General features: G+C 45.0%; 2 protein-coding genes across 9 annotated transcripts in view; both read right to left on the reverse strand.

The window, feature by feature from the left end:
- SPIRE1 (spire type actin nucleation factor 1) overlaps positions 1-13935 on the reverse strand; it is a 189411-nt gene extending 175476 nt beyond the window's left edge. For 2 of the 7 annotated variants that reach the window (XM_055124960.1, XM_055124959.1), the window contains exon 1: positions 13598-13934. In XM_055124960.1, the coding sequence (XP_054980935.1) occupies positions 13598-13889 (292 nt within the window). In that variant the 5' untranslated portion in view covers positions 13890-13934. Of the gene's footprint in view, positions 1-13597 lie in introns of all 7 variants that reach the window. The other 5 variants (XM_055124963.1, XM_055124962.1, XM_055124958.1 and 2 more) reach the window with 4 other exon arrangements.
- Positions 13936-16684: 2749 nt separating this feature from the next.
- CEP76 (centrosomal protein 76) overlaps positions 16685-23445 on the reverse strand; it is a 36723-nt gene continuing 29962 nt past the window's right edge. Inside the window, exon 13 of one of the 2 annotated variants that reach the window (XM_055127481.1) lies at positions 16685-16845. In XM_055127481.1, coding sequence (XP_054983456.1) covers positions 16753-16845 — 93 coding nt within the window. In that variant the 3' untranslated portion in view covers positions 16685-16752. The remainder of the gene's footprint in view (positions 16846-23445) is intronic. The other variant, XM_055127482.1, reaches the window with a different exon arrangement.

The raw sequence follows: 23445 nt of genomic DNA on the forward strand, positions 1-23445 counted from the left end.
CCCGGCATGCTACCAAGAGTATCCCACCCACACGGCAGAGCCTGGCAAGCTACCTGTGGCATATTGGATATGCCAAAAACAGTAACAAATCTCACAATGGAGACGTTACTGATGCCCACTCGAGCAAATTGATGAGCAATGGGATGTGTATATGTGTGTGTGTGTGTTAGCATACACATATATACTAACACATACATATTAAAAAGATGTATGTGTGGGGATTGGAGCAATGGCACAGCGGGGAGGGCATTTGCCTTGCACACGGCCAACCCAGGTTCGATTCCCAGCATCCCATATGGTCCCCTGAGCAGCACCAGGGGTAATTCATGAGTGCAGAGCCAGGAGTAACCCCTGTGCATTGCCAGGCATGACCCAAAAAGCTAAATAAACAAATAAATAAATAAAAAGATGTATGTGTGTAAAGAACATCTATTCCAACTAATACTCTGTTAAACATTTTTATTATTGTAAGTAACATGCTGTTTTTAAAATACAAATAGAATAAAAAAACATTAGTTACAGAGTAATGGATTAGCTATCATTAAAAACTTAACTATAATCATTAAACAAACTTTAATAATTTCCCACCAAAAAATATAATTATATATTTAACAGAAAACAGAGTCAGCCAATTTTATGACTGAGCTTTGTCTTAATTTTATGGTCTTGAATGAAACTGGTTCCAACATTAGGAGGAAAGGTTATAGTTACATTACTTTTTTTTAACCACTAATGAAAATTTAGCTCTCCTTCATACCTGAAAGGACACGAAGAGACTAAATTAAAATATAAACAAGTGAGTAGCAAACAAATTAGAAAGCAGCTAAAAAATGGAAAAACTGGAACCAGACCGATAGTACAGCAGGTAGGGTATTTGCCTTGCACATGGGCAATCCGGATTTGATCCCAAGTATCCCATATGGTCCCCTGAGCACCTGAGGAGCAATTCCTGAGTAATGTCTGAGCCAGGAGTAATGTCTAAGCATCACCAGGTATGACCCAAAAAGCGCCCCCCCCCAAAAAAAAAACAGGGAGAAATTAAATTCAAGAATATATAATATTTATATGAAAATCATTCAAAACTACCATTGGTGTCCAAACCTCTAACATTCAGCTGCACTCTCCGTGGCCCATTACAATGCAGGATGCAAACAGCAGTACAACAAAGGCAACTAAAATCAAATGACAGTAAGACCTACACTTCAGATTTCCTCGTCAAGAGTCTTGCTGTGGACTTCCAAATGTACTTACGACTGTTTTACTAGGTCTCTATCATTCTTGAATAAAAGACTCTTGAAACACTTATCCTTTCTACAAAGAAGAGAAACAGCAGAGTAAAACACATGCATTTATTCAGTAATTGCTGACAAAACGCCCTCAGATTTCCTTTGATCCTCACATCAATTTTTAAAGGGCTTGACATCTAATGTTTCCATTTCCTAGAGAATCAGAGGCCTGCGTGAAGGAATAACTAAGTGATACTGTCAGAGTCTAGAGACATCTTTCCACATTACTACTGACAATGATCAACTGGTTCACAACCTTTTGAGGAGCCAAGGAATTTGATAGGAACCAAGATGAGTCCGTAGGAAAACGAGTATCTTAGGCCAGTTTCATCTCCAACAAACCTGTCATCATCTGCCTTACCTATCATCCAAGCACGTGCCCAGACAGAAGATCTGAGTCTTCCAAGACTCCTTCCTCTAAGAGCCATGTCCTGTTGTTGTACTTGCTAATTCACACTCAATCTGACTTTCTCCCCATTCCTACTTCAGGCCGACACCCCTCCTACCTGAACAGACGTGACACTCCCAACTGGTTCCATAATTTAAAGCCTACTAAGATGGAATGATGATATATAAAGTGCCTACTCGTGCCCTGGTCCTCAGTTTTACCCAATTCAATCCATCCTCTAAAGTTCCCCCAAATATCTTTCAAAAAAAGAGTAACTGCTTAAAACTTCTATGCAGTTCTCCACTGCTTATGCAGATAAGAAATTAAACTGTAATGCTGCCACCAAGATGTGATCCCGGGGGCCGCACATGTGTGCGGCCTCTCTGCAGCTGCACGAGCGTGACTCCAGACGCCAGCTAAATTTTTTGGTATGGGCAGGTCCTCGCAGAATATCTCCAGACTGAGAACTAAGCCGAGGCCCCATGCCCGCCCAGGAGGGGAAAGGTATTTCTCTCTCTCGCCTCTTCCTTGCCGGGGGTGAAGGGCGTGGTGACCGCCATATTATGATGACCACAGATGGGGTTTACAAGCTTGCAATGATCCAATACCTGGAAGAAATCTCCAGGTTTTGGATCTAATACCTGGAAGAAATCTCCAGGTTTTGGATCTGTACTAGTTGCTAAAGTACAGAAATCCAAAACCTTATATCCCTTCACAACAGGTCTCACTCTAGTGGGGAACTCCTAACAATAATAGAGAGGTTTGTGTTGAAATATTGAATGTAACCAAAGTAAATAGAAAGTGAAGTGAAATTTATCAGTTACAAGGCGGGGTGGGGGGGGCGGGATGGGAGGTGTGCTGTTTTGTTTTTTTTTTTGGTGCTGGGATATGGGCACTGGTGAAGGGATGATTGTTTCAGCATTGTATAACTGAGACTTAAGCCTGAAAGCATTGCAATTTTCCACATGGTAATTCAATAAAAAAATTAAAATTAAAAAAAAAAGAAAAAGAAATTAAACTGTAGTGTAGCAAAAAAAAAAAAAAAAAAAGCATCACAACCTGATCCCTGCCAACATACCTGTCCAGACTGTCTCATTCTCCACCACTCCTACACACATCCTATGCTCCAGGCACAGTGCACGCCCATGCAGAGAAGACAAACAGGTTCAACTTCACGTGCCAGCTTCAAATAATAGCTAGGGCCTGAAGCACAATGCTGAGAGCTCTGAAGCTGCTTATAAATTTAGCAGCAAAAATGGAGTAACCGACTCAGTGGTGTCGGCTTCTGGCATGGGGGAAGTGGGTGTCAGCACAAGTACCACACTTAGAATCCATGTACTGTTGTTCTTGGGACACTTCTTCCACATTTATCTTTGCATCTACTGTTGAGTCTGTCTAGAATAATCCTAATGCTCATCTTTCAAGGCTCCAGAAAACAGTTCTTCTCTATGAAACCTGGGTTACGGCACAAAGCTGTCAGTAACTCTCTCCTCTGAGTTCATGGTTTTTATACATCTCTCTATTATTTTGGCATTACTATGAATGTGTATATTTCTTAAAGGTATAGGGACAGTTTATTCTTATTTGTACCTTCAACACCTAGCACAGTGCACTCAATTATTGATAAAATTGTATACTAGCTATCTCCTCTTTTTTTTTTTTTTTAATTAATGGGCTGGAGTGATAGTACAGTGGGAAGAGAGCTTGCCTTGCATGTGGCTAAACCAGGTTCAATCCCCCGCATCCCCCCATAGTACCCTGAGCCCTATCAGCAGTGATCCCTGAGCACAGCCAGGAGTAAGCCCTGAGCACTGCCAGATTTGGCTCCCAAATCCAATACTCTATGGCCAAGGCTGTGGAATCCTAGTGTCATTCATCAACTGTATTACAAATATCTTTCTCTCTCAGAAATACTAGATAATAAGAGTGTACTATTAGAGAGAAGAAATACGACAAGGTGTAGGAGCTTGCCTTGCACGCAGCCAATCTAGTTCACATCAACACCACATTTGGCCCCACCAGGTGTGATCTGAGCACAGAGCCAGAGACAGCCCCTTAGCACCTACCAATAGGGCCCCCAAACAAACTCAGATGTCCATTTCAGATAGAATGCATAATGATGGTACAGTCGTACAAGGGAATCTGGTACTAAGATGAGAATGCAGCTGGAAAAACAACTCAATGGGATGAAAATATGCTTTACATGCAGGAGACCCAGGTTCAATACCTGGCAAATCACACAGTCCCTCTGAGCACCCCCCAAGACCCACCTCCAGGCACCAAACTGGCAGTAGCCCCTGAGCACTGGCAGGCTTGGACCCCAAATATATTAATTAAATATGTCATAAAATTTAAGAATACAGTGGAAATGGACAAACTATAATTACTTGTAAATCTGGTTCAATCTTACACATTTCAGAAGTGAGACATGAGGTAATATATAATACCGAGTCTCCAAACTTAAGTTCAAAATCAGGCAAAAACTCTGGGGTAAGAAGTAATGCTACCAGCAACTTTCGGGGTCCGTGGGAGTGGGAGGGCAGCCTTCCGGAGTGGTCACGTCTCTGTTCCTGATCAGGGTCCCGGTTACGCAAGCAGGCTCACAGTGTGAACAGTCATCCCTTAGTACTTAAATACTTTCCTGAGAATGACACTCTAAAATTTGCCTTAAAAATAGAGGGGTTGGGGATATAGGTCAGTAACAGAGCACCTCGCCTGCGGGAGGCCCTGGGTTTGATCCTTGGAACTGGCAAACAAACAAGAACAACAAAACAATCACATGAGGCCGGGAAGAAGGCTCAAAGGGCTGGGGCACGTGCCCAGCACGAGGGAGCACTGGATTCAATCCTGGCGTCACCTGATGCCCCCAGCACCGCCCAGGGCCACTCCTGAGCTCAAAGCCAGAAACAGCCACTGAACACTGTGGAGTGTGACCCCCACACCGACAACAGCCCAGCGTTTAAGAGTATGTCAGAGAGTATCCATTTTCCTTTCTTGGAGGAAGACTCCCCATCCTTTTTAGGGGCCTGGAGGCAGTGTCGAGAGTATAGCTGACACACACGTGTGCGATTCTGAGCAGTCACAAAAAAAGGTTATGTTCACAAAATGAGGGACTGTTTCAAACGTGGCTGACTGCCAGCACTCGGCACAGCCCCGCGGCTGCTTCACAGACACAGTAGCCCAGAGTGTAAGTGCAAGAGGCCAGTGACTGCGAGGGTTCCTCCTTAACCATCCACACACTTCAGGTGATCTATCTGCCCTACCCCCGCCCCCACCACGCGCCAATGACCTTCCTCGGCTGCTGTGTATCTAAGCTGACAGCCCAGTGAAATTCCTCTGACTTCTGCCCCAGTACTTTTCCCTCTTTCTGGCAGACTGTACAGACTGCTCTCTTCCTAAGTGCCCCCCTTCAGCCCGACTGTTTGTGCCCAACATTGTTTTCACTCGATGACTGGGTAAAGACACAAGGGGGGTGGGGGGCACATCAATTAAAAACTAGGAACCAGAAATATTTCTAACACTTATATTCTTTTGTTTTCGGTGTTTTTTTTTTTTGTTTTCCCCAGGGGGTGGGGAGCACCTGGCACTGCTCAGGGGCGACTCAGCTCCGAGAGGAGCACGAGCAGGGGACCAGGCAGCGCAGGGGACCAAGCCCAGGTCTCCCGCAAGCAAAGCACGTGCTCCAGGGCTCTGAGCTTTTGCCCCAGTCAAACATTCTTTTATGTTTGAAGCAAAGTAACTCCAGCAGTAACAAGTGTATCTACAATGCTAAGCTCCTAGGAATTGTGGCTGGGCAGAAAACATGAATCATGCCCTAAAGTATCCCAGTGCAGAAATCGAGGATGCGCTCAAAATATACATGAGGGCAAGGAGGGTGGGGGGGATGAGAGTGATAATATAGCAGGGAGGGTGCCTGCCTTGCACATGACTGGCCACTGTTAGATTGCTGGGTTCTCGAGCCCACCAGGAGTAAGCCCTGAGCACTGCTAGGTGTGGCCCCAAAAAAACAAACTAAATAAATAAGTGGCCAAGCTGAACCACAGCGGAATCAAAACTTTTAGTGAGGCTAAGTCTCAATTTAGTTGAACGCCAATACCAGTAATGATTAAGTCCTTTGCACCAAGTTTTCCTTTTCATAAGCAGAAGATATAAAACCACAATTATTCCAAAATTTCTCCCCAAAATGTCTGTGGTCACTCCCACCCAAGACGATGATGGAGAATAAACTGGAGCTGAAAATAGTAATAATCATAACCAACTACGTTTTGCCAATAATCATCTGAACTTTAAGCTGCTCTTAGGGCCTGTATCAATGAGAAATTTAAGGTTAAAGTTCAATGAGCTTCGTGGTAAATTTATTTAGTATTACTGTTCGAATCTTCTTTAATGACTAAAACTATTCACATCACATATGTAAAACCTGAGTTAATCCCATATACTTGAACTTCTTACCTATTACTAGGATTACCAAGGCATTTTCACCCCTTTGCTAAAAAGTCTGATTTATCCTTGTTTCAAATCCCAAACAAAGCTTATTCAAATAGGACCTCCCTATATCATGAGGTCCCTAGCATCAATATTCACACAGCCTTACATTGTTCCTCTTAGGAAAATCTATTCTCAAAATTTAATATCTACATACCAACATGTGGGCCAAAAAAAAGTCATTATACAACTAAGGTGAAAGATACATAAAAATGTTTGCTACCCGCCTGTCCCTTCCCGGGGATGAAGGGCATGGGGACCGCCATATTATGATGACCACAGATGGAATTATACGACAAAAACTGCAGCAAAAGGACGAGAGGGTGCTCTTGGGAAGGTGGGAGGCACCGGCCCCTCCTACTGCTGCTGAGATGTGACCCCGGGGGCCGCACGCACGTGTGGCCCCTCCGCAGCTGCACAAGCGTGAATCCAGACCCAGATGAACCAAATTCAACATGGGCAGCTACTTGCAGAATGTCTCCAGCCTGAGAACCAAGCCGAGACCCCATGCCCGCCCAGGAGGGGAAAGGTATTTCTCTCTCTCACCTGTCCCTTCCCGGGAATGAAGGGCGTGGGGACACCATATTATGATGACTACAGATGGGGTTTACAAGCTTGCAATGACCGAATATCCGGAAGAAATCTCCCTGGACTTAGTTGTTAAAGTACAGAAATCCAAAACCTCATTTCCCTTCACAACAGGTCTGACTCTAGTGGGGTGCTCCTGACAATAATGGTGAGGTTAGTGTTGAAATACTGAATGTAACCAAAGTAAACAGAAAGTAAAGTGAAATTTATCAATTACAAAGGGGGAGGGGGGGCAGGATGGGAGGCGTACTGTGGTTTTTGTTTTTTTTTCCAGTGGTGGGATATGGGCACTGGTGAAGGGATGGTTGTTTCAGCATTGTATGACTAAGACTTAAGCCTGAAAGCATTGTAATTTTCCACATGGTGATTCAATAAAATAAAATTTAAAAAAAAAAGTTTGCTACCCAAACTTGAAACAAATTATTTTTTGTCAAGCAGGTATTTCAGATCTAAGGAACTGCTAAGAGGACACAATGATTCTAACATCAAATACCCCTTTTAATAATCACTGTATCACTGTCATCCCATTGCTCATCGATTTGCTCGAGTGGGCACCAGTAACGTCTCCATTGTGAGACTTCTTGTTACTCTTTTTGGCATATCGAATATGCCACAGGTAGCTTGCCAGGCTCTGCCATGCGGGCAGAATACTCTCAGTAGCTTGCCCGGTTCCCCGAGAGGGGCAGAGGAACTGAACCCGGGTCGGCCGCGTGCAAGGCGAACATCCTACCCGCTGCGCTATCGCTCCAGCCCCCCTTTTTTTTCTTTTTTTTTTTTTTGGTTTTTGGGTCACACCCGGCAATGCACAGGGGTTACTCCTGGCTCTTCACTCAGGAATTACCCCTGGCGGTGCTCAGGGGACCATGTGGGATGCTGGGATTAGAACCCGGGTCAGCCACGTGCAAGGCAAACACCCTCCCCGCTGTGCTATCGCTCCAGCCCCCTCCAGCCCCTTTTTACGTATTTTAATATGTTCACACTCCTCTAAATTTCTAACCTTGTGACAATCTGGAACATTACCTATATTGCTAGTTCCTCAAGAATACATATTCCAAAATTTCTTAAGTGCCAGTTAGGTACCCTGCTGGCAAACCAGGCTGCATATGCAGAACCCTGTTAGTCAATTCATTATTGATGGTGAGAAAGAATTTCATCAACCTGCATAAAATAATCCTTTTGTTTCATTTTAGGGCCACACCTTGCAATACTCAGGGCTTACTCCTGGCTCTGCACTCAGGGATCACTTTTTTTTTTTTTTTACCTGAATCACCATGAGATACAGTAACAAAGTTGTTTCAGTCATATAATGTTCCATCACCAGTTCCTTCAACAGCTTACATTTCCCACCACCAGTGTTCCCAGTTTTTCCCTCCTGTCTCCAGCTATGTCTCTCTCTGTCTCTGTCTCTCTCCCCCCCCCCTTTCTGGGCATTATGGTTTACAATATAGGTACTTAAAGGTTATCATGTTTGTCCCTTGGCCTCCTTTCAGCACTCAGTTTTTGTCCCGAGTGATCATTTCCAACTATTTTTGTCATAGTGGTACAGGGATTTCTCCTGGTAGGCTCAGGAGACCATTAGGGTGCTGAGAACAAACTTGGGTTGACTGCTCGCAAGGGAAGCAGCCTACCCGCTGAACTACTGCTCCAGTCCCAGCCACATATAATAATTTTTAACAAATAATCAAGTCTTGGATTGGAGAGATAGTACAGGAGTTAAGGTGCTTGCCTTGCACGTGACCAATTCAATCCCCAGTCCCACATATGGTTACCTCCAGGAGAGATTCCTGGACACGGAGCCAGGAGTAATCCCTAAGCACAGCAGGGTTGTGGCCCCCGAAACAACAATAACAAAATAAGGCCTTATTATGAACAGTATACAAACAAGGAGAGAAATTTAAATTCTCAGTAAGACACCGAAGAATCATAAGCTCTTGAGATTTCATGCAATCTGTCTTCCTGCTGGGCTTAGGAGAAACTCGGAGGTGGCATGCATTGTCTTATGTGAGAGGTCCTTAGTTCAATCTTTGGTAGCGCGCGCACACACACACACACACACACATACACACACGCACACTGTCACAAAAATACTCAAGATACACTGCTTTTTCTGATGCTAATTCATAACATTTTCACTCTTAACATGTCTTATGTAGGATTAATTTCTCTTTCTTCTTTTTAACTCCTTCAATCCTATATAACGCTATTTTCATGGCCGTGTTAATGCCACGCAGTGTTTTCTCTGAACTCTAGAAAAAGGCCTCATTCTTCATTGTTTTCCTCCTATTCGGGCCACATTTCCATGCCTCCTACACCTTTCATCCCTCTTTCATTTCTTTTATTTCTTTCTTTCTCCTATTTTGAATTGTTAAGTTCCTTTTGTTTGGAGGGCCACACCCAGCTGTGCTCAGAGGCTACTCCTGGCTCAGAGATGGGGGCAAGGGGGTATTTCTGGTTGGGCACAGGAGGCCAAGTCGTGCCAGGGCTTAAACAAAGGCCTCCTGAATCAAAAGATGCACTCCAGCCCATTGAGCTCTTTCCAGCCCCTTATTATTTTTAAATACTGTCTCCAAAATGATTTCCAGTTTTTAAATTCAAACTGAGAATGTATAGTCTGGCCTTATCGATGTGGTAAAAGCAAGCAGGGACACAATCAATTACTATTACATTCAGCCCCAGCACAAACAAGAAAGCATGTTCCTTCTTTGGGACTAAGTGGTGCAATACTGCTGACGGCGGGAAACCCCACGTGCTCATTCAACGCAAAAGCAGAGGGAACGGTGACCAACGACCAACAGTCACTTGCCTGAGGATTCCACTCAGGGCCTGTTTCTCCACAGTGAGCACAGGCCCGGCCATCACTCATCGGCTGCTAGATAAGCGGTTACCCACCGGACACATCTGACCGAGTCTGGAGACGTTTCATTGTCATGACTAAGGGAGGAACAGATGGTGACTGGTATGCAGTGGGCAGAGACTGCATACAGTCTCTGTTGATGCTAAACAACCTCGCGGCACCCAGCACAGAGCAGCTCCTACAACACGCAGTTATTTAGCCAAAACTGTGAGTCGTGTGAACGCTGAGCTACGTGAGTGAAAATCTGGAAATGCTGGATCAGAGGCACCAGCAGGCTGGTGTGAATTCACAACAGGTAACTGGGGAGCTGCCAGAGACGAAGTCTAACATTAGTCAATAATACGTCCCATCTCACTTCAACTTCACTTACATCCCCTGAAAATGTGACGTGTTCTCATTTTAGCAAATGACAGGGCCAGACTCAGAAAAAGTTGGAGAACAGACTCAAGGTCACCCAGCCAGGAGTGGAGCCTTGAACAGAATTCAAATCAAATCTGTTGCATTCCACGGCCCTCTAAAGCCTAGAGGTTGAAAGAGCTGGGTTTGGTTCAGAGTTATCAGAATGAAACGAAGCAGTCACTTAACATCCCTTCAATTTCTAATTAGAAAATAAATCACGGAGAAGCAAAAAATGAAAATGTTGATGGAAATATAAATGTATTATATAACACTCACATTACTTGACTGTTGTATGTTATGCAACCTTAGTGTGAGACAGAAACATTTCTTACTGTGGAGGTATCACAATTATAATTTTTCCTTGAAAACTGAACTAAAGCAGACTTTAAGAGCTTGAAACAAATCTTCCAAGATTCCCTAGAGGGAGCTGAGAGAAGTCTAATAAAAGACTGTGACGTCACGGGCTGGAGCAATAGCACAGTGGGTAGGGCGTTTGCCTTGCACGCAGCCAACCCGGGTTTGATTCCCAGCATCCCATATGGTCCCCTGAGCACCGCCAGAGGGTAGTTCCTGAGTGCAGAGCCAGGAGTAATCCCCATGCATCGCCAGGTGTGACCCAAAAAGCAAAAAAAAAGATAAAAATAAAAGACTGATGTCACATGTCAACCAGAATAAGTGCCTATACTAAAATAAATCAGAACTTTTTAAGAAAAATTTAAATGTTGGCAAGACCACAGGAGGAGTAGGGGGCCATCCTGGCAAAAATGGGCGCTAGGATGCAGAACTGCTAAGGCCCTACAGTGCCGGGAACCACCAGAGTCACCCAGGCACTGCTCACGGGCCCCCAGAGTACTAGGGGGCCTCCAGGGTCACAGGGGCCACAGTTTGAACTTGGCCTTAACACGCACCCTGACCCACTGAACTACCTCCATGGCTCTAAAAACATTCTTTATATTTTATACAAGTGTGCACAGTACCTCGAGCTGGAGACATAGTACAGCGGGGAAGGCACTTGTCTTGTAGACAACAGACACAGGTTTGATCCCTGACACCCCATATTGGTCCGCAGAGCCAAGAGCCAGGAGTAAGCCACGAGCACTGCCAGCTGTGGCCCCCAAACAAAACGTAAGCAAGAGTGCACAGCACCAAATTATAGGGCACTTTAAAAAAAAAATCAAGATTATAATTTCAGAAGAGAATGTGCCTTCCATAACCAGACAACCACTCATAAACCCCCATCCTGGAGGATATAAGCTGTCTAAAATAAACAATAATATAAAATATTTCGAATCAATCAGTCCTAAAATACTCCTTGGCTGGGCTTTCTCCACAATTGGTGGCAGAGAACAAGGAGGGAGGAAAGGGTTCCATTACAGCTACAGAAGCCGTTCCACTAAGCTCTCCACTAAGGGGGTGTATCATATGGAGGGGAATGTGTAACGAAATACTAAGGATACCCAAAGAAAATTCACCTCAAGAGAATGTTCTGATGAAAACAAATTACAACCTCTCGAACCCCGTCATCTTTACCAGTGAAATAATAGCACATCACAAACCTAACTTAAGCTACATTCTCCGGGAATTAAGTTTGAGATAGTGAACATAAACTGCATCTGTAAGCCCTTTTAGAGTTCCCCATTTGCAATGCTGCTTGGTAGGCCTTTTATTTTTATTTTTGCTTGTTGGGTCACACCCAGCGATGCTCAGAGGTTCCTCCTGGCTCTCCACTCAGGAATCACTCCTTGTGGAGCTCAGTGGACCATATGGGATGCTGGGAACTGAACCCGAGTCGGCCGCGTGCAAGGCAAACACCCTACCCGCTGTGCTATCACTCCAGCCCCAGGCCTTTTATTTTTAATTCATTTGAGGTAGGGGCAGTACAAGAATGCTCAGCTCTCCCAGCCCCCTCCCCAAATGCTGCTTCCTAATAGCAGGTTGCACTCGATCATTCTCTCGTTGAAACTCTGGATCTAACGCTGGAGCCACAGTACAGGTGTTGCAGTGCCTTGCTTTGTAATGCAGTGAACCCTGCTTTAATCCCCAACACCATATAGGGTGCCCTGAGCACCGCCGGGAGCAATCCCTAAGCACTGAGCCAAGAGTAAACCGTGAGCACAGTCGGGTATATGCCCCACCCCCCAAAATACCCCAAGGCATGGCTTTACACAAATTTACAAATGCATCTTCTTCATATCACATTTTTTTTTTTGGTCACACCCTGCAATGCTCAGGAGTTACCCCTGGCTCGGGAATTACTCCTGGCGGTGCACGGGTGGACCAAATGGGATGCTGGGAATTTAACCTGGGTCAGCGGCGAGCAAGGCAAAAGCCATCTATCACTCCAGCCCCATCATATCACATTTTTCATATTACATGAATACATTATAAATTATAACTGCAACTATGTCCCTTACTACTAAGGGGGTAATCAACCTTTAAAACAAGAGGCACATCAAAGGCACTAAAAAGGACTTGAAATAAATAATCTCAAAGAACGTTGGACGGAGCTCAAAGGCAGAACTCTGGCTTTGCAAGCCTGATATCCTAAATTTGATCCCAAGCACCAAAAAAAAAAAAAAAAAAAAAAAGAGGATGGAAAGAAGGAAGGAAGGAAAGAAGGAAAATTTGTTTCAAACAAATGAAAATTCTAAACTGTATTAAGCCAACACACGAAGTGTTCTGGCTGAACTGAGTTGATAACTGTACACTTGAATTTCCCTTATTTTAACACATTTACATAAGGATTTCAAGAAATGTCATTTCACTGACTAGTTTTGAATGGCAACTTTTAACTGAGCTGTAAGCATTCTGACACCTTCATCAACTTCTCTAAAGTGAGGGTGGATTATTTTTCTGTTTCTAACAGACTTGCCTCTCAAACGGCTGAATTCGATTAAGAAGCGAGAGAAGCAGCCTGTTACCCGCCTCCCCCTGTCAATAGCCCTTTGAGTAAACCCCAGGGCCGTGCCCAGAGGTACGTGATTTTCGAAAAACTTAGACAATGACAACTGAAAGTCACTTTATGTGACGCTGTCAACTTTTTCCTTGTACAACCCTGCTCTTTCCCACGACCAGACTTTCATCACTAGGCAATGAGTTATTTTATCATTTGCAGGCGCTAAAATAAAAAAAATTAATTTTTTAAAAAACAAATCCTTTAATATCTTCTTGCAGGTCGGCCTCCCACCAACCCCCCAAGGAAGCTGCTTCTCCGAGGGGCTCTGACTTCTCGTACATTTCCGAACCCGAGCGAGCCTCTTGGGGAAAATATCCCAGCGGCTGACGCCCGGTTCCGAAGGGTGGGTGGGGGGTCATTCCCGGGACCCCCCAACTCTCGATCCCTCGTGACCACATCTCGGCGGGGTGTGTGTGTGTGGGGGGGGGAGCCTGGCCCCGCGGCCACGCCACGAGCGCCGCGCGCCCGCACCCCCGGGCCCCGGCCCGGCCCCCCGCGCCGCCCCCCGAGCCGCGGCGGCGGCGGCCGTGTGACCCGGCGGGGGCGCCTGCGGGCGCCCGGGGCCGGCCCCGCTTTGTGCGTCGCCCCGCGCCGGCGCTGGCGCTGCCCCGGCCCCGGCCCGTCCCCGCCCGGCGGCTCACCGGGGTCGGCGCTCGGCTCCTCCGCGTCGCGGCCGAGGGTGACGGCGCCGTCCCTCCACACGCGGATCTGCGCGGCCGAGCGCACGCGGCGGCGCGGCGGGCGGCGGGCGGCGGCGGCGGCGCGCAGGGAGCCGCAGCACTGGTAGCACACGGCCCACGCCTGCTCCTCGTTGATGGGCTGGTTGTACAGGCGCAGGATCTCCTCCAGGCTCAGCGCGTCCCGCGGGCCCGCCGCCGCCCCGGGCTCGGGCTCGGGCTCCCCGCCGCCCGCCGGCCCGGCCGCCTGAGCCATCGCCCCGGCCGCCGCGCCGACTGCCGGCCCCGCTCAGCGCGCGAGCATCGCCCCGGCGCGCCGCCGCCTCCGCGGCCCCGAGCCGCCCCGCCCCGCCCCGTCCGGCCGCGCGCGCCGCCGCCGCCGCCGCCGCCGCGGGGCCCCGGCGGCCGTGGGCGAGCGGAGCCGGCGCGGACGCCGCGGCCGACCGGACCCGACCAGGCCGCCGCCGCCGCCGCCGCCGCCGCCGCCGGCGCCCGTAGCTACGCGATGGCGTGGCCGGCCCCGCCCCGCGCCCGGCGAGCGCTCCCGAGGGGGCCGCGGAGTCGGGGGCGCCCGGAGTCCGGCGGCGCGGGCCGCTAGGCCCCGGCTGGCCCCTGGCCCTGCTCTGCGGGGGGTCGGGGGGGACTCCCTAGGAAACCGGGCTGTCCCGGCGGCAGCGGCGGGCCTCGCCCTGCCCGCCCAGGCCTTTGTTTGCTGAAGCACCCCCAGCCCCGAGCGCCAGCGCCAGGCCGGGACACGGACCCGCGCTCGCTGCCTTCGCCCGGAGCGCCCGGACCCGAGCCTGGGCAGCGAGTGGGCAGCGAGCCAACGTGTCCCTGCCCGCGTCGCTCTTGGGCTCCTGCCTAGTTCATGCCACGCGTGTGTGAGATGCCCCCAGTGGCCCGGTGACCCTGCAGTGGATCTCACCGCGGCCCAGTGGAACAGAGCAATTAGCCACAGAAGGAAACGCCCCGGCCCGCAAGGAACTTACAAGTATGCAATAAAGCTGTTAGATAAGACGATCACTCATGGAGAAATAAATGTGCCTGGTGACAGTCAGGCTACCCCGTGTGAGAGAACCCTGAGAACTCACAGTATCGTCCAAGTAAATGTAAATGTCACAAGTACCGATAAAGCTGAGCTCTTCGCGCAGGTTTGAGTGCATGTTTGACACGGTACTCTCAGCAGCGGCGCTTTGTAGTAAGAAACGACAACGTACTGCAGGCCTGGGCTCTACATGGAGGGTAAGAAAGCAAAATGTGGGGCTGGGGCAACAGCAGTGGGTAGAGCACTTGCCTGGCACGCGGCGACGCTGGTTCGACCCCCAGCACCATAGGATCCCGAGCACCACCAGGAGTGGTCCCTGAGTTCACAGCTAGGAGTGAGCCCTGACTATCGCGGGAGTGGCCCCCAAAGAAACAACAAACTCGAAACAGAAAGATTCTATCTCCACTACAGCAAAACTATCCCTTTAAACAATGCTGTTTGACTATGGGTTCACAACTCTGTTGATGAGAAAGCACTGTGTACGTGTGCGTCAGAGCCCTGAGAAAGATGAAGTTGCTTGATAAAGGATGGTTAGATAAAGACCACCTGATTAAAAACACGGACAAACATCACCCAAGTCTGTTACTTCGGACATTTAAATTCCAGACCAGGAAACGTAGCTCAGTGATAGAGCACTTGTCTTGCATATATTAGGGTTTGCACGGTTCAATCTCCAGAACTGAAGGGGGGAAAAAACAATTAAGATACAGTGGATCTTTGAAAATTCAAAGGGATTTTAAATGATTGCAAAAATTTGGCTTCAGAAGAGCGAAATTGTCACTTTTACGGACAACAGCACCACCTTCTGGCTGCTAGGGATGTCGCACTGTTGACAACTGTGACCTAAATTCTGTCCCCTCAACACAGCCCACTCCCATTCACTTAAAGACAGATAAGTGACAGATAAGTCAACTTAGGAAACCAAACACCAGTTGTTTGAAACTTCTCATATACGGCACTAAATAAGTTTTCAATAATGAAGGGAAAGGTGTGAAAGAAAACTAATTTCATCCATAAAATTATCTTGTAATACGTGTTCCTTACAGAATTTTTACCTTTCCTATGATTCTTTATAAACAAACACTTTGAGCACTGAATCACATTTTTATATAAAACATCTTTTCTTTGTTTTTGCCAAATACAAATTACTGTGATTGTTAAAGAAAATCCCTTGCCTCTGCAAGTAATTCAGTTGAAGCAAGATGACAAGTAAAATGATTCTTCTGGCTGCAGAATATATTTTAAATCTTTCAAGTCATAGTTATTTTTTATTTTAGTCAATATGCTCATTTTAACCTGAAAACTTTTACTATCTTAGTAATGTGTAAATTAACTTTTAAACAATTTCAGAACCCTTTGAAATTTTGATAAGCCCCACCAATCAATGTCATAAGGCTGAGTGACAGCTGACAACTGAAACACTTTCAAAAACTGAGTATTTTTTAGGAGGTTCAAGAAATACTGTGGAGGGGTTAGGGCACAGTAGAGCAGGTAGGGCACTTGCCTTGTACGCAGTCATCCTGAGTTGGATCCATGGCATCCCATAATGGTCCCCCGAGTGCCACCAGGAGTGATCCCTAAGTGCCAAACCAGGACTAAGCCCTGAGCACTGCTGGCTGTGGACAAAGGCATTTTATTCTATGACTTCACGGAGGGGGGGAGGGATGTTGTTGGGCCACACCCGGTGATGCTCAGGGATTACTCCTGGCTCTGCACTCAGAAATTACTCCTGGTGGTACTCAGGGACCACACGGGGTGCAGGGGATCGAACCCCGGTTGGTTGTGTACAACCCAAGAACCCAATTTGCTGTGCTATCACTCCAGCCCCTGACTTTGCTTTTTAAATATTGTTCTACATTGCTATCTGAACAATTCAACTCAACAGTTACATAAATGTCTTGAAAAGTGGTGGGGGTTCTGTGAAGAAAAGAGGCTGAACTCTGAATTATTTTCATGTTCATTGATTTTATTATTAAAAAATGAAATCCTTGAAATTTTTTCTTAGCCTTTTTGCAGAATAAACATACTTCAAGCTTCATACTCTGCCGTGCTGACTGGGCCGCTTCTGTGTCTTTCAGGAGCAGGCCTTCAGGGAGCAGAATCTGTCTGTGCAGCCCAAGCTGATTCCAGACATCCCTACACAATTGCTCCTAAGAGGCACATTCACCTAGAAAAGTGCACCAAAAAGAAAAAAGTAGAACAGCATATTTTTCCAGTGTTATGACCTAAATTTTTTAATGTCCGCAATAACCTTCTAATTCCAGTGATACCTTAGACTTTCAAAGTGTTGCTTCAGTTTATACAACCTAAGGGCCCAATGGTTAGCCCCATTTTGCAATGACAAAATACACAACTAGTTATTCAAAGAGGTGGGTCTGGAATCACTCGTCTGGACCAGCTCTGCTCTGCCATGAGTCTCTCTAAACTTACACAAACGAAAAGAAACACCAAGCGGGAGTACATAAGAATGTGATGTTGGGGCTGGAGCAGGTAGGGCGATTGCTTTGCACGTGGCCAACCCGGGTTCGATTCCCAGCATCCCATATCTGAGCACCGCCAGGAGTAATTCCTGAGTGCAGAGCCAGGAGTAACACCTGAGCATTGCTGGGTGTGACCAAAAAAGCAAAAAAGAATCTGATGTTTTAGAGTTGTGCTTATCAGTGTGAGCTATTACACTTTGATATGTTAAATTCTTTAAAACGAATGATGCCCTGCCCCATCTCCTTTGATTGATCCTTGAGAATTCATTGACACTGAGACCCAACATAATAATCAACTCCCTCTAGTAATTATCTTCAAAGTGACATATAGGACTCCATCCTCATCAAAGGATTATAAATGATCACTTCTCTAAATTCAATCTGAGAAGCAATTTGCAACTCACTGATGATTTTACAAATCAGATTGAGTATTAACCAAAAATCTTTCAAAGTAATCATGAAAACTAGCATATGACCTCAAGTGTAGAAGTTATGTGGGCCAAGTAAACACACTAAAAAATTGGCTCCGTCTTTTTTCCTGAGGGGTGGGCGTGGAGAGGGTTGGATTTCACCTGGTGGTGTTGAGGGCTTAATCCTGGTCTGCTCAAGGTTCACTCTCAGTGGAGCTCAGCCAACCATATAGGATGCCAGGGATCAAACCTGTGTCAGCAGCATGCAAGACAAGTGCCCTACCCACTGTACTATCTCTTCAGCTCAAAATTGGTCTCCTCTTGTCTGTCAACTTGCACATACTTTTTTCCCCAATAGGCAGATGCATTTACTGAAAAACACCTGTTAATGCCCACTTTCTATCTAAAACATAATTTTACATAGTTCCATTCTGTACATCTGTTTGTAAATTCACCCATCCTACCTTGATGAGATAAAGTATCATTCCCACTGATAAAAATTAAGAAAAGTACAAAGGAATAGGTAAAATAAATGAACAGTAGTATATCAGTATTTTATGGATTCCGGAATATACTAGGTCAGATAATAGGTGAAATAAGAATGTTTCACCTAATGTGCTGCTCCTATAAAAATTATCACTTTGGTTTTCGGGCTACACCCAGCAGTGCTCAGGGCTTACTCCTGACTTTGAGCTGAGGAATCACTCCTGGCAGGTACTGGGGGCCCAAACCTAGGTTGACTACGTGCAAGGCTAGTGCCCTATGCAGTGTGCTATCTTTCCAGCCCATATAAATTATTTTTAAACCACCAGAGAACTGACATTCTGGTTTTAACTGTAAGTGGAATTATTAGGTTCAATAAGAATATATGATTTAGGGGCTGGAGCAATAGCACAGCGGGTAGGGCGTTTGCCTTGCATGCGGCCAACCCGGGTTCGATTCCCAGCATCCCATATGGTCCCCTGAGCACCGCCAGGAGTAATTCCTGAGTGCAGAGCCAGGAGTAATCCCTGTGCATCGCCGAGTGTGACCCAAAAAGCAAAAAAAAAAAGAATATATGACTTAGAAGACCCCATAGATCTACTTAGGGAAGCCACTATTTTACACTAAGGAAAACCAGAATCTGCAGAGATTGTTATCTACCCCCAAATTATTGCTAGTTGCCAAAGGTAATTCAAGTACACTCCTATAACATGAGCTTTCCAGAACTACTTTTTATAGAATACTAAGGTTATATAGTTATTGTTATAGTTACCTGGTTCTTATCAGATTTCAAGTTAGGATAAAACTACATAATTTCAAGGGGAAAAAAAATACAAGGCACAAAAATATCCTTGATAGCAAAGGTTTGATAATAATGATAAAAAAAAAAAAAAAAAAAACAGGGCCAGAGCGATAATACAGCGGGAGATGTGCCTTCCCCGCAGTCAACCCGGGCTCGATCCCCGGAATCCCAGAGTCTCCCGAGAACTGCCAGAGTTACAGAGCCAGGAGTAACTCCTGCCAGGTGTGCCCCCCTCCAAAAAAAGCAAAACAAAAACCGAAACCAATCACTTAAAACATTTAACAAAGCATTTAATAAATACCAAGAGTTTTGGGTTGTGTAAGTTAAAAAGAAGTAAAAATTTTACCCTGAACCATTCCTTTGCTGAGACAAAGACATAATTTTTTTTTCTCGTTTTGGAGTTACACCCAGCCTTGCTCCAAGGTTACGCCCCATGCAGTGTTTGGGGGGTTCCCCTGGTAGTGCTATGTGTGCCATGTGGTTCTGGGGATCAAAATTACTCTCACAAGCAAAGCTTGAGCTCCAGCCCCTTGAACTATCTCAGGCTCCCCTGAAACATGTTTTCAAACCTACATTATTTGATTTTTGCTGACCTTTATACAAAAAGAGGATCCTTTCTCGTTGCTCACGGTTTTTTGTTTTGTTTTGGTTTTGTTTTGTTTGAGATCTGACCTCACTGTAGTAGATTCTACTCTGTGAAACTCACTTTTCTTCCAAGGTCAACGTGTAACCAATACAAAATGACTTACCTTTTCATTCAATCACAGAATTAATTCACTAAGCACCTTTTGGTTATTCTTAAAAGCCTACCTTGGTGACTTCTGTGGAAAGGTAAAAATAGGACTGTACAGCTATGGTTTGATTGTACTTTTCCTTCAGGAATTTTCTAGAACTGTTCTGCTTACCCTAATTCGTATGTCCTCTTAATTCCTTCTCAGTAGTCATGAATGGAGCACACTGCCTTTCTATTATTTGCTATCCTTTTTCATCCTTGTTCCTATTTCTTTTATCCTTTTTCACTCCTTGTTCCCATTTTTTTTCCTAGCAATCATAATTCTTTTGTTAGACTAGAAATTACTGACAGTGAAATTCATAGACCTGATACCCAGTTCTTAACCTAAAGATAAAAAGATGTATCTTTCTATATCCTTAAGTCGGGGTGAGTGTGATGCAGATAAATGTTTTAACCCCTGTACTATATCTCTGGTCCTGGCAATATCTTAACTTCCTAACACTTTTCCTTTAATGGTAATAAAATTATTCATAAATCCAAGGCAGGCATAATCCAACTATATTATAAAAAACATCTAATGTTAATTGGATTTAACAATTTAGTTAAAAGGCTAGGGATATAGATCAGCAAATTGTATTTGTTAGTAACTACTATTATAGCTGATGAAGTTTCTCTTTGCTTTAATTATACATATTTTTATTTAATAATAAAACAAAAGGTCACAGTAACAGAGCACAAAGAGCTCTTCTGTCATAAAAGAATTGGACTTCTAGGAATTAAATCATAATATCTGAAACTCACTTTCTGAAAAACCAAAGATTATGAAGAGAATGCAATCAACTTAATTGCTAGCATAAATAAAATAACTTTTTAGTTATAAATAATTAAAGGAGCTGGAGTGATAGTGCAGCGGGTAGGGTGTTCCCCTGCACTCGGCCGACCCAGGTTTGATTTCTCCTCCCTCTCAGAGAGCCCAGCAAGCTACCGAGAGTATCCCGCCCGCACGGCAGAGCCTGGCAAGCTCCCCTTGGCGTATTCAATATGCCAAAAACAGTAACAAGTCTCACAATGGAGACATTACTGGTGCCCGCTCTAGCAAATCGATAAACTATGAATGAAATGACAGTGACATAATTAAAGCTCATTTAGTCATTAAAACTATTGTTCATGGTATGAATACTAGAAATTCATACCTGAACCTTCAGATTCAACTTGAATCTTTATGAACTGTGTTAGGTACTTTAATTGATTCCATAACGCCAGTCCTAGGCCCAGCCCTTATCTTAAATCCTTGGACACAAGAGACAGAGAGATTAGAACTAAATACAAGAATGTTTACTTCCCTTTGGATCAAGTACTTCTCTTTGGACAATATTTTAAGAAGTGGAAGAAGGGAAAAATTAAGAGCTTTATAGTCATCTGTGGGCTGGAGCGATAGCACAACGGTAGGGCGTTTGCCTTGCACGCAGTCAATTCGTGCAATTCCTCCGCCCCTCTCAAGAGCCAGGCAAGCTACCAAGAGTATCTTGCCCGCAAGGCAGAGCCTGCCAAGTTAACCGTGGCATATTCAATATGCCAAAAACAGTAACAACAAGTCTCACAATGGAGTCATTACTGATGCCCTCTTGAGCAAATGATGAACAACGGGACGACAATGACTGTGACAGTGATAGTCATCTGTGATAAGGAGTTAGCAAGTTAACCTCCAAGTACTGACAACCCACCCCTTGGTTTCCCTTCCAGTGAGTTGTTTTCCTTTCTGTAGTAGATACTGTCTAGCCTGCCAGAGGCCTTGGGTTCAGTCCCCAACAATGTATGCACAAACACATACATTCACTACACAAGCATGCATTAGAAAAAAAAAAATTCCAGTATATGAACATCTACAGGAGACACTATACTCAGTGAATTATCACCCTAAACCTGATGGCTAGTTTGAAGAACAAACTGGATATTCATACGCAAAAGAACGATGCTGGGGGCCTTCAGAGGTAGCTCAGAGGCTGGGGCACAGGCTTTGCATGCAGGAGACCTGGGATCCATTCACACGCACTGCACAGTCCTCTGAGCACAGCTGGGAGCAACCCCCAAGCCCTGAACACAAGTGGGTGTGTCTCCAAGACTAAATACTGGAGGGCCTACTCGATAAAAGCAGGAGGGGTGCTTGCCTTGCACTCGGCTGACTTGGGTTTGATTCCCAGCATCCCTGAGCCTGTCAGGAGTGATTCCTGACTGCAGAACCAGGAGTAACCCCTGAGCACCACCGGGTGTAGCCCCAAATCAAAACAAAACATCCAAAACAAACACCAAATGGAGGAAAAATTATTGGACCCTTACTTCACAACATACAAAAATGTGGTAAAAATGGAGCACCCTATTGTAAGAGCTGAAACTATAAAACTCTTAGAAATGCAGGATACCTTCACATCCCTGGATTTAACAAATCAAAACCACCACAATGAAAAGATACGTAAACTGGACTCCAGAGCCGGCAGCAGGGTGCTGGTTTTGCTCATGGCTGACCTGGGTATGATCCCCGGTATCACATATGATTCCCCAAGTCCGACCAGACAATCCTCAAAGGCAGAGCCATGCAAAGCAAGCACTCCAGGGACTGGAGGATAGTACAGCAAGTAGGTCACTTGCCTTGCACACAGCAAACTTGGTTTCTATCTCCAGCATCATATTGTATTTGAGCACCTCGAAGAGTAATACCTGAGCACTAACTGGGTGTGACCCCTCCCAAAAGAAAGAAAAATCTTGCCAGTTAATAACTTCCTCTGCTTTCCTTGCAATATCCATGGTGATAACTTTGTCAAGTGTTGAATTCACAAACCAAAAATAACTCAAACATAATAACAATGAATATTCTAAACAAATATCAGAACAAGTATCAAAACAAATATCCCATAGTTTCCTGAGCACTGCCAGGAATTTCTAAGTGTAGAGCCAGGAGTAACTCCTGAGCATTAAATATCATATTCAAATATATTAATGACTGACTAAACTTTCATTAAAACATAAACTATGCTATAAATGATATGCTAAAGTCCTTCCAAATTGAGTAGGTTCTTAGTGTATATGTTTGGTTATTTTACTTTTTAATTAAAACTTAGCTATGGTTAATCTTAAATTATTTCTCAATTACCAACAGCTGGAAAACAGCTATTTTTACTGGTAAAAGGTTAAGTGCAAGTTTGAAAACATCCCCTAATTTCTATATTTACCTAAGTGTAGAGTACAAAATTGTTATCTAAGAGTCAAAATTTATGAAACTGCAAACTATATCTAGCCTAAGAGATTTTTTTTTTAGTACAGAACACAGAACAACGAATGGGCTAGTTTAAGCTGTGGGTAGTTAATAACTACCATGCCTTCTGATGGTCAATAATGTGGCACCAAATACTATTTCATTAGCAATAAATACTCTACTCATAATTAAAGACTACACTTCAAGTCTTTTTAAGAAGCAGAAAAATGGGGAGGGAGGTACATAGTACACAGCAGGTAGGGTGTAAGGTGTTTTGGCTTGTACAAGGGCCGCAGCAGACCCAGGTTCAATCCCTGGCATCCCATATGGTCCCCTGAGCACCACCAGAACTAATTCCTGAGCAAAGAATTAAGACTAACCCCTGAGCACTGTCAGGTGTGGCCCAAAAAAAGGGAAAAAGGACAAAATATAAAAACAGGTTTCAAATGTGTGTACTTTTCAAAATTGCCAGATTATAGATTTTTATAAAACATACAGAAAAATATATACCTTAAAAAACTAGGGGGGGAAAGGAATTTGGATCGTTAAATTAGAAATAAATTTATTAAGTTTTATTCAACAGGCTCATGCATTGAGTAGTGAAATTTC

The sequence above is a fragment of the Sorex araneus genome, chromosome 2, assembly GCF_027595985.1.
Source record: "Sorex araneus isolate mSorAra2 chromosome 2, mSorAra2.pri, whole genome shotgun sequence".
Lineage (NCBI taxonomy): Eukaryota > Metazoa > Chordata > Mammalia > Eulipotyphla > Soricidae > Sorex > Sorex araneus.